The sequence below is a fragment of the Pseudophryne corroboree genome, chromosome 6 (assembly GCF_028390025.1).
Source record: "Pseudophryne corroboree isolate aPseCor3 chromosome 6, aPseCor3.hap2, whole genome shotgun sequence".
Classification (NCBI taxonomy): Eukaryota; Metazoa; Chordata; class Amphibia; order Anura; family Myobatrachidae; genus Pseudophryne; species Pseudophryne corroboree.
The window spans coordinates 298756587-298769000 of record NC_086449.1 but is presented as its reverse complement, the minus strand read 5'-3'; the positions used below and the strand labels follow the sequence as shown (position 1 = coordinate 298769000).

At 42.5% G+C, this 12414-nt stretch overlaps 1 protein-coding gene across 1 annotated transcript in view; it reads right to left on the bottom strand.

Annotated features, from left to right (window-relative positions):
- LOC134932100 (tetratricopeptide repeat protein 24-like) overlaps window positions 1–12414 on the bottom strand; it is a 270982-nt gene that overhangs the window by 152089 nt on the left and 106479 nt on the right. The window contains exon 5 of the mRNA XM_063926170.1: window positions 9059–9180. Coding sequence (XP_063782240.1) covers window positions 9059–9180 — 122 coding nt within the window. The remainder of the gene's footprint in view (window positions 1–9058; window positions 9181–12414) is intronic.

Here is a 12414-nt window from a genome sequence, read left to right as displayed (position 1 = left end):
ACATGTGTGAGAATGTCATGGAGAAGTGATTGACAGGTAATGACCATTTGGAGGTGTTAATGGAGAGTTTATGGGGAATGGTTGGGAAAACGCAAGCATGTCACAGCCGTTTTGAGGGCAAGTACAGTATCTGTTGATGGGTGTAGTACAACTGGCTGGCTGCCGGGATGTCGGCGCCGGGATCCTGACCGCCAGAATGCCGACAGTAGGGCGAGCGCAAAAGAGCCCTTTGCAGGTTCGCTGAGCTTGCCACGCTGTGGGCATGGTGGCACGCGATGCGCACCACGCTATGTAGTCTCCCTTCAGGGGTGTCGTGGACACCCCAAGAGGGAAAATAGTTGTCGTATCCCGACCCCGGTATGCTAAATGCCGTAATCCCGACAGTCAGTATATCGAGTACCTCCCTCTGCTGATGGCTGCGAGCTTGTACATGCAAAAGCATGGCGATTGAGTCGATACTGCTGTGTCCAGTCAGCATAGCCATAGACAAACCCTTACCAGCGATGCTCCTCATATTTGCATATAGGATGTGAATGTGTATGCAATTGTGAATGAGTTTGTGATGGCAGTGGTGGCCATCTCTCTTCATTTCTGCGCAGCAGTTTCACTGGCTAACATTAGCAGCTCTGTAGCCTACAAAATCGCAATTGCATTTGCATACAAACATGAATTAGGCCCATAGGGGTATATTTATCATGAAAAATTGTGAACAGAGAATTTTTCGTTTTCAATTCTCAACCTTCTTATTTACAGTTTTTTCAGAATTTATAATTTCTGCATAATAAATGTATCACTTCCGGAACCTGCTCCTTTTTGGAAAGGGATATATTTCTCCTAATTGGCAGGTCTCAGAGCCTGTCCGGCTGCCGTCATGGCGCCCCAACCTCCTACCCACTGGCAACAGAAGTCCCCCCCCCTACCCCGTCACTTTACTTTACTTCCGGGACACTGCCAGATCACTGTAGCGGTGGACCCCCGCACCCCAACACCCCCACCGGCACCTTACTGTTTATGTGTCCGCAGCCTCCCCCCACCCCGCAGGCACAGTGTGTCTGACGCCGTTTCCCCTTCCCCCTCACACCTTACTGTTTATGTGCCCGTGGCCGCCACCCCCCTGCACCGTGTGTCTGTGGCCGCCCTAACCTCCACCCCACCGACTCCTTACTATTTATGTGTGTGTGGCCGACCCCCACCTGCAGGCACAGTATATATGTAAACACTCAAAACTATGTTACATAAAGTATTAGAAATATGTCTTTCATTTTGTTAAGGTAAATTTCCTGTACATTATGGCCATTCAGTGTACATACTGTATGCAATCACTGCAAAAGTAACTCAGACCGGGTTTCTATTATTCATTATTGTCATTATTTCTATTATCCATGCCCTTGTGAGGAAGCTGATAAATCCCAGTAAATCTCAGGGACACAATTGCCAAAGAGCTGATAATTACAATATAGTTAGGCTCTCATCTCCGAGTGGCCAAGTAAAGTGGCACCACTGTGATTGTCTTCATTCCGCTGCTATATGACTGCATGATTAGGCATATCTTCTGTCAGTAACCCAAACATTGTGCGCATGCTGATGATTTTAATTCATTGCAATCCTATTAAGTATGATTTATCTGCAATGACAATGAGGATTATTTGCAGTGTAGGATAATTTCCACCACAGAAGGCCTGTTATCATCCAGATAAGGAGCTGAAGTCTGCAAATCTATTGTCAACTGTGTTTGGTATGAAGAATGCCGTATCCTATAACTGATAATCATGTTTTTGAAGTAATCCTAACAGTGTTAAAATGAAATAAGCTATCTTGATGAAATATGTATAATATGCATTGTACAAGTGTTTAAAGTATTATACTTTTCATTGTTTTATCTGTATTTCTTGGTACGTTTTATCATTGACAAAATACAGCATATCAAGGAAAGTAGAAAATAACAGCTGATTAGTACTCCAATGGCAAGTAGTTCAGTATTATTTTTCATTCCCGTTTAGCTGCAAAACTAAATGAGGAGCTCTTCTAGTGTATTGCTGGCCATAGAGCCAGCAGTTACATTTTATGATTAGCCTTATGTACAATTAGATACATTTTCTATTTCACATAGAATGAACTTCAATTTACACACACACACACACACACACACACACACACACACACACACACACACACACACACACACACACACTAAAAGCCGGATAAGGGTTCCTGGTGTGTGGATGTAAGAGAGAAGAGAGAGCTCCATCCACAATCTAATTTCGGGTATTTAGGCCTTTAACCTGAAAGCAGGCTAATTAGTGCCATCACCTGTAAGAGGCTGATAAAAGCTGTGTCAGGCCCAGGCTCAGGGTCTCACTGGGCTCTAGTCCTGAAACTGCGATCTCCAGTGACCACTGGTAAGATGGTTCCAGGGGAGAAGGGTGCTGGGCGATGGAAAGAACCTAAGACTGTGGGCTTGGAACCTGAAAGTAGGCCAGCAGTGCCAGGAAGGTTCCTACCTCATAAAAGACTAGGGGGCCTATTTATCACCATCTGCATCCAAGGATGTGGATGTGGTGTGATAAAATGATCTGAATCCGCACTGCAATAATTTATTACATCACATGGATGTTTCAGTTATCGCATGCAGAGACAGAGCTTAAGAGTGAGCTCTGTCCCTACAATGACAATCCGCAGCATCATCGAGGTATTTTTCGGGAAATATATCCCAATGTCTTACTGCGCATGCACCACTACTGCCGACATTGCCGCTACCACCACCATGTTACCCCCCATCGCGACTTCCAGTCTGCGCACCACGGACCCCCCCACGGTACATATGCTTACTAGTCCAGGAAGGCGGTGATAGCTGCTCCTGCAGGGCTACTGGGTGCCAGATCCTGTGCGCTGCTGTAACCCCCTTGTGCTGTAAATTGAGCTGCCATTTAGCAGCATCACTTTACTGCACCGGGGGTCACAGTGCAGCACATGGAGGACCCCTTCGCCCACCAGATCGCACCGGAGTACCGATCACCGGCTCCCTGGACTGGTAAGTATGTTGTGATTTTTTTTTTTACTTTTTTTTTTGTTTTAACCAGTGATCAGCTTTGTTAAAACATAGCTGATCACACTGGCCAGTCCCTACACAGCTTTCTCGGCCAGGGGGCAGAGAAAGCTGGGCAGAAGTAGGGATCTTGCAGTGCTGCCCTGTGATTTCGCTAGCCTGACTTGGCATCAATATCACAGGGCACAATGCAGTGTTTTCTTACTTTTTTTTAGTAAATTCGGCAATATCACATTTCCCATTATAAGTATGGGGAATGCAATATGGGTTACTAAAAAAATTACAATTAAAGGGTTTGGAGCAGTTTTTCATAAAAACTGCTCCAAAAACCCTTTAATGTGTGAAAATACCCGTTTTCACATTTTTTTTTTGTAAAAATAATGTTAATAAATAGGCCTCTTGCCAATAATATGATTAAATGTTTTTAATGTGGTGGTTTGGGCCATATTGCTGCTAATTATTTTTTTACCTTTAAACCTATGCACAGTGATACTGCTTATGTCAATTGTAAAGTGTCTTTCTTTGTTCAGATAGCCTGCACTGCAGACCGACAGGCTGAGACAAATTAAACATTTGTATAGCCACTATGAAAGGCAACTGGGTAGAGGTTTTGTTAAATTCTTATAGCCTGGTTACTTATGAAACTTGAATTGGTGAACCCCTTAAATTGCTAGGGGAAAACTGTTGGTGTGACTTGTATACATGGGGATACTTTGCATTATGTTACTGCGGAGGTAAACATAAAAACACAGTGTGGTTTCACTGTAGTCTCTGAGATTTGGTTACTGGCTTGATGTATGATTTGATATTGTGGAGAGACTTTGCCCACTTCTCGAAGCTTGGGAAGTTGATTTGTTGCAAAAGCAAATAACCCAGACCCATTTGAGAATGTTACTGATACAGTGGCAGTGGGAGTGTCTTCTGAGTCTGAAAAGTACCCTCTTTCAAGCATGTTTGGGGAGCCAGAGAAAGATGAGAACACTAGTGGGGCACCAAATGATATACGAGATTTGACAACTAAGTTTGCAAACTCATTGCTGTACAAGTTCTACATAGCTCAATTCTGAATAACATTGTGGTTGGTGCCTTCAAAGCAGAGCCGGCCTTAGCTATAGGCAGGTTAGGCATTTGCCTAGGGCATCCAAGCATGTTTAGGGGCATCCAAGCATGTCCCTGCAGTATCTCATGCTTGGAGGTACAGTCTAAAACTATCTGTGACTTTCTAAATGTATTCAATCAGTACTTGTATACACTGCTGTTTACATTTGTCAAATGGAATGCAGCCATTCCCTTAAACTCTCTCCGACATGCTTGAATGCCCTCAGACAGACAGCAGAAGCCCAGTAACTGCAATTCCTGGACCTGTGATATTTTCACTGACTATATAAGGTTATTACTGGATGGCTCCTTATGATACCACATGTGTATTTTAGAAGACTGCACCACATAAATCTGAGATCACCTTTACTGCTTATGCACATGGGGGAGAGGGACCCTGCTATCCTGTGTCCCTTATCCCTGTGCAAACCCCAGGCATCTGCAGGGATATAACATGGGCAGTGTTCTCCCCACACTTTATTTCTCAGTCAGTCCATGCCGTAAAATTCCCCTGCCATTTAGCACTGTAACGTGGTCAGTAAGTTGCGTTGTGCTATTTAATAAACCTTTATATGCCTGCATAACACTGGCTTACATGTAAGTAAACGTAAGCATTTATTGCTTTGCGAGTGTCACGTGGTTAATTCCCGCTGCTATTTGGGGATTCACATCTGACAAGATTTCTGTTGGAGGAGATATCACCACTTTCCACCTGCTATATCACAGGGAAATCTATCCTTGTCAAAAATAAGGAACAGAGACGTTTTTACACATTTTTTTCTATTTTATTTTCTGTTTTATTCACATATGTCCATTGAATCTGCACTTGTATGAGGATACAAGAATTGGAGATCCTGTGTAGAACATGTGCTAAGTATGTATATGATGAAACATTGACATAGCGCCATTATTGTCACAACCTTTATTTATGTGCTTGATTTGTGAATAGAAAGGTGTCTTTTCTTGTATGACAATAGGCAGCTTTGCCTATACTGTATATTGCGCCGTTGGTACTCTTTTAAAAAATCTACATTGCTCAGAATGTAAAAGTAATTAATGGAAACCCTGTAGACCGTCATAGTCGGTTGTCATATGCTCACATGGCAGTATGCCAGTATTTTTTGTATCAAGTGACTAAGAAAGGGGAAGATATTGTGGAACAATTGGTAGTCCCCAAGTCATATAGAAGAATAGTATTAGACCTAACTCATAGTCACATAACTGCAGGGCCCCTGGTGGAGAAAAAAACAGAGGTTTTTCTGGCCCGGGTTCATAAAGAGGAATCTGAATATTGTGCATCATGTCCTTAACATCAGTATCATGCTCCAAGGCCCACATTTTAAAATTCTGCTTGTCTTATTGCCCATTATTGAAGTTCCAATTAAAAGAATAGCTATGGATTTGGTTGGTACTCTAATTAAATATACCCAGGGCCATATTTTGGTGATAATGGATTACACTACCACATACCTGGAAGTGATACCATTAAGCAATATGTCAACAAAGACCATTGCTAGAACTAGTAAATGTCTTTAGCAGGTTGAGAATACCTAAGAAAACCTGACTCATCAGGGTTCCCCATTCATATAAAAAATCATGAAAGAATTATGCCACCTGTTTAAAATTACTGTTAAGAAACTCTGTATATCACCCCCAATCTGATGGGTTGGTGGAGAGGTTTAACAAAACTTTAAAAAACATGCTAAAGAAAGTGGTGGATAAAGATGGAAGAGATTTGGATTATTTACTACCATATTTATTGCTGCCCATAAAAGGTTCCCCACTCTTCCACAGGGTTTTTACCTTTTGATTTGTTGTATGGGGACATCCAAGGGAATTACTTGACATTGTCAAAGAGACATGGAATGGGCAATTCCAGCCATATGAAACTGTTACTGAGCATGTTTCTCAGATGCCGGAAAGGATTGCTGCAGTGGTGTTGATAGTGAGAGAGCACTTGGAACAGGCCAAACAGGCACAGCAGCGGTTGTACATTCACAATGCCCAGTTATGCGTCTTTGCTCCTTGGAATAGAGTACTTGTTTTGGTTCCCACAGTAGAAAGTAAACTTTTGGCCAAGTGTCAAGGACCCTTTGAAATCCCAGACAAAGTGGGGGAGGGTCATTATAATGTGTACTCATAAGTAATAGAGTTTTGTTTTCAACATACCAAGTAAAACAAGTAATTAATGATGACATAATCACTGACCCAGGAGTTAAGCTCAACCTAAAGCCATATAGAATGCCAGAAGCACAACAGAATCAGTGTCTAAATAAATAAAAAAAATGTTTTAATGGGGGTAATAGAAGAGTCACATAGTGAATGGTAAAGTCCTATTGTTCTTATTCTGAAGCTGGATGGAAGTTTGCACTTCTGTAATGATTTTTGTAAGTTGAATAATGCATCGAAGTTTGATGCCTACCCAATGCATCGGGTGGATGAACTTATTGAAAGATTAGGGACAGCAAGGTACTTAACCATGCTAGACTTAACCAAAGGGTATAGACAAGTGCTGTTAATTGAGAATGCCAACGAAAAGACAGCTTTTTCTGCACCAAAAGGGTTGTTCCAATATAAGATGTTGCCATTTGGGTTACATGGGACACCTGCCAACATTCAAAGGATGATGGAGAGAATTCTAAGGACCCATAGACAGTATGCTGCTGCTTATCTGGATAATCATCTATTGTCCTGATTGCTAGTGCCACTTTCCCACAGTATAAGCAGTGTTGGTCTCCATCCGTGAGGCAGGATTAACAGTCAATCCAAAAAAAGGTTGTCTGGGGATGGAAGAAGTACAAAATCTTGGATACACCAATGGCAGAGGTTTGATAAAGTCCTAACTTAATAAAATTGAAGCAATGCAAAACTGACCACAACCCCTAAATAAAAAACAGGTGAGAGCGTTCTTAGGAATCACGGGGTATTATAGAAGTTTTATACTCGATTTGGCCCCCAGTCCAACTGACGGACCTTACCAAGGGCAAACAGAAAGTTATGGTTAAATGGAGTCCTGAAGCAGAAAAGGCATTTCAGGAGTTGAAGGTAGCATTGTGTACCCATCCAGTTCTGATGACGCCTGATTTTCAAATGTAATTTGTAATATAAACTGATGCATCAAATGTAGGTATAGGTGAGGTCCTGTCCCAGAACAAAGAGGGTGAAGAACATCCTCTTATTTACTTAAGCAGAAAGTTAAATATGAAACTATGACATTGTCGAGAAAGAAGTATTTGCAATAAAGTGGGCATTAGAAACTCTCAGGTTACTGGGAAGAAAATTCAGGATACCGATCATGCCCCATTGAATTCTATGTCTGAGAATAAAGAGAGCAATGGAAAAAGACCAAGATGCTTCAGGTGCATTGAAAAACTATACATTTACAGTAGAGTTCAGGCCAGAAACCAACTGGCCAATGCAGATGCGCTGTCTTGTGTGTTTTGTTTGGGGGCTTTCGCAACTGATGGTGAAGTTCTGCAAGCCGTCATGTTCTTGCTTCAGGCAACTGACTGTGATTTCTTTTATGCCAGGATATATGCGATGGTATATCATTAGAACAAATGCTTAGACAAGTATGGGGACTATGTGGAACCATATTTTGTACCAAGTCATACTATTGACTGTACATCAACTTATGCAATTTCTTATCTGTGTGGCTGAAGGAAATATGGATCAAACCCTTATCAGATTGGTCTCCTGCCCAAATGAACCAACTTTTTCTGTCAGACAGGACATTTTAAAGTTGAAGCAGCTCCCTGTTTCAACTCTGCCTTACCAGCTACTGTCACTTCTGCAGGTCAGTGTAAATACAAATGGGGATTCTATAATCTTTCAAATCATCTCTTAAATCAAATTCTTAATGAGAACAAATATTTTCATCATATTGTCCTATGCATAAAATATTACACACAGATGTCCTCATACATTGTGACTTCAGTCACGCCAAACAGCCCTCTTGGCGCACAGGGACCCAATTTTCGCACAAATAAAAAATGCTGGAAGTGACAAAACTACTTTGCTTGATTTCAATGATCAATTTGATGTGCTACATTTGTATATCTGTTTGCGAATGAGTCTTATTATGTACACAAAATGCTATGATGAAATGGCCACGGCTCTTTCTCCTGCCAAGTTCCGTTCTACTTCATCTGCTTTGTACATATTTAAAACTAAGGGGGGTTATTCAGAGATGAACACAGATTGCTTCATACGCAGCCATATCTGCATTCATCTCTGCACATGTATGGGGCCGCCCTTAGTTTTAAACATGTACAAAGCAGATGAAGTACAATGGAACTTGGCAGGAGAAAAAGCTGTGGCCATTTCATCGTAGCATTTTGTGTACATAATAAGACTCATTCGCAAACAGATATACAAATGTAGCACATCAAATTGATCATTGAAATCACGGCAAACTGTGCTTTGGGCCGCTGATGCGGCTGGGTCTGAATGACCCTTTAATTCCTGTGTAGTTAAAGTCACAGCCTAGCATCTGCAGTAAATGTTAAATTGTGTCTTGCTACATCTGCAATGTGAATATGATGCCCAAATCATCATTTAGGTGGTAGAAAATTAACTTCTAGAAATAAATATTACTACTCAGTGAAGTTTTTTTTTTATAAACAGACTATGGGCCTGGTTTACAATTTGATAGATTTTATGTTGTAAACATACACATAGAAAAAATGTGGCCACAGAATTGCGGTCTAAGGTGTGTAAAAAAAAGTTGTGGGTATCTCACATTGCTGATTCTTGTCCAACAGATTCTTGTCCCCCAATGTAACATACACAGCATGCCGTCCAACCGACACACAACCTGCCATACAACATTACTATATTTTTATTACTTAGAAGGCACAAAAACTAGATTATATATAATTCCAAGCACAATGTCATACATTATCCAAAAATTACCTTTGATTTTCCATAGAGATTCAGTGAATTTTTGTAGAATTGGATGGCATGATCCAGATTACCAAGGCAAAAATATGTAGCACCCAGTCCTTCACTGACATGACACTGTCTCAAAAGGTCACCTGTGAACACACAGATAAGCAGTATGAATGGAAATTAATATTTGTTTTCCATAACCACTGACAGGTGAAGCAAATCACATTATCTTGTTATAATGGCACCTGTCAAGGGACGGGCCAGCAGTTGAACACTTAGTTCTTGAAGTTGATGTGTTGGAAGCAGGAAATATGGGTAAGTGTAAGGATCTGAGCAACTTTAACAAAGGCAAAATTATGATGGCTAGATGACTGGGTAAGAGCATCTTAAAAAGACTTGTGGGGTGTTCTTAGGGGATGCAGTCAAGTTGCCAGCTGTCGGGATCCCGGCGACCGGCCTGATGTTTGGCGAGTGCAGCGAGGCAGGAAGGGGACTTGCTGCGCTCGCTGCCGAGATTCTGTCTGTTGGGATTCCATCATTGGTCTCATGACTGCCCAGATCCCAAATGTCAGCAATACATACTGAACCAGTTCTCAATATTCACTCAGGGTCGGCTCAAGGGGTGGGCTGGCAGAGCTTTTGCCTGGGGCGCTACAGCATGTGGGTATGCTTTCCGTCACCCTGCCAGCACCACAATCTGTTGAGAGGCATGTTCTTTTTACTGTCGGCCAACAGCCACTACGTATTAGTACCAAGTGGCTTTCAACAGAGGCATGACCTCCGACATTCACTTACAGTACTGAGCATGAACATTTCGCCAATGCATCTTTCCTCCATGCTTTGCCATTGAGGAGCATGAAGAGTAGCATTGCAGGCTGTGAAGAAGGTAAGTTTGAGGCACCTGGGGAGGGTGTTGGCTCAAGAGGCTGCAGTGAAATGGGGTGCTGGAGTAACACAGGAAGCAGGAAGCTGGAGTGACACAGGGGGAAGGAGGCTGGAGTGATAGAAGTCTGGAGGTAGGAATCTGGAGTTACAAAGTGGGCAGTGTTATATCCTGATGTACATCTCTTTATTTCAATGAATCATGCAGTATGAAGATTATGTATTTTATGTCTTATTGGTAAGTAATACTTGCATGATTACAGATAGACATCAAAACCACATGGCTGCTCTCCTTCTCCTTCTCTCTCCTTCTACTTCCTGATCACATGTTCATCTGTGCAGCAAGATTCTTAAAGGTACACTACCTCATCTAGCTAATGCACATAAACTATCTTCATAGATACTACAGGAGGCTAAAGTGGCAGAGGTCTAGAGTGACACAGGGGGCAGGAGGAAGGAGGCTGGATATCTCCTGGCTACCAGCACTCTGCAGCAGACTGTTCCGCTTCTCAGCACCACACCCTGCAGTCCATGAGTTTGTTTTCAAAGGCTTAAATACACTTGTATTTACACCGGTACTAAGGCAAGGACCTTACCTTTACAGTGGTATAGCTTCTGGACTATGGCGGAGTTGTATCAAACCTTTTAAAGAGATCACGTGGAGAGGTTGCGCATAGGAATCAAACGGGCACTACTGTTATGGTGCACAACCATGGTTGTTCCTGGACAGTGCATACCCTCCAACATTTTACACATAAAAATCGGTACACATTAGAAAAGGGGCGTGGTCATGGGTAAAGGGGGGGGGGGCACTGCCACGCCCCTTTTCCTATACTTTCAATTGAAGTTTGGAGAGCCAAAAATCAGTACAGACCATAAAAAAAAGGTACTGTACCTATTAAAAAGGTACAGTTGGAGGGTATGACAGTGACCTGAAGTGTTAGAAAACAAGGCCTTCTCTCTGTGTGTTATGGGAGTGTCACAGCCATGACAGTAAACACAACTACATTCCCAAACGCAGATTACCAGATATATAGCGCTCTTTCTCCAAACAGGACTCAAGGTGCTATCCAGACATCAAAAACAAAGCACTTAGTACAAAACAGACAAACCACACTGCAATTAAAAAAAGAAAAGAGAACCTGCAGTGGGGAGTATAGTAAGCATACTGCTGGGTTGGTGCAGACATTTTTGATAACTTCTATGGGTTATATATTCCCCCCATGAAAGGTACCAGGTGAGGCAGCTGGGATGGGCTCACTGTGTAGTATTACCCTGGGTTAAATAGGTCACACCAAAAAGATGACACAAAATAGGTGGTTGCAGTGTCCTAACGCTAGGAGTAGGGTCCCAACAGTCAGTTCCATGTATTTTTACTCATCTATGAGTGTATCAGTTGAAGCAGCCGTGTTGTGCGCACTTCAAAAGTTACAGTGTGGGGGAGGGGTAAGCCATATAAGGACCCAGGCATATACGGGAAAGCTGACACATGTGTAATAGTATGATATACCCTGTATGGTTAGGTTCATGTGAAGCACATCCGGCCCATAGAGGGACTATACAAGGCAACAGAGCCGGCCTTAGCTATATGCAGGCTAGGCATTTGCCTAGGGCATCCAAGCATGTCCCTGCAGTATCTCATGCTGGGAGGGACAGTCTGCAAACTATCTGTGACTTTCTAAATGTATTAAATCTGTACTTGTATACACTGCTGTTTACATTTGTCAAATAGAATGCAGCCATTCCCTTAAACTGTCTCCGACATGCTTGAATGCCCCTGACTTGTGAGACCTCAGACAGACAGCAGAAGCCCAGTAACAGCAATTGGACCTGTGACATTTTCACTGACTATATAAGGTTATTACTGGATGGCTCCTTATGATACCACATGTGTATTTTAGAAGACTGCTCCACATAAATCTGACATCACCTATACTGCTTATGAACATGTGTCCCTTATCCCTGTGCAAACCCCAGGTGTCTGCAGGGATATAACATGGACAGCGTTCTCCCCACACTTTATTTCTCAGTCAGTCCATGCCGTAAAATCCCCCTGCTATCCAGCACTGTAACGTGGTCATTAAGTTGCGTTGTGCTATTTCTATATGAAACGTCAGTACAGTGTGACTTTCAGACGCGTCAGACTGGAGAGTAGAACATATTGCTCCCGCAGTATAAAATAAAGGTCATGCAGTTGCCAGGAGTAACAAACACTAGCAAACACACTGAACAGTGAAGAGAATGGACAGTTGCTACATGTATGATACTGTTTTTTTTTTGTATAACCAGCAAGTATGGCAGTATCTGGACTTTGCTGCCATCTGTCTCCAAGCAGCAAGATAAAATAAAGGATGAGGCTTGCAAAGGATGGCATACACTGTGAGGTCACATCCCTTGTACGGGTGTCCCTTTAATGGGTGTGAGCGCAAGAACTCACCCATCCTGCCACCCCCATCTCACAAAACGCAGTCACGGATCTAGGGAGCTGCATGAGCACG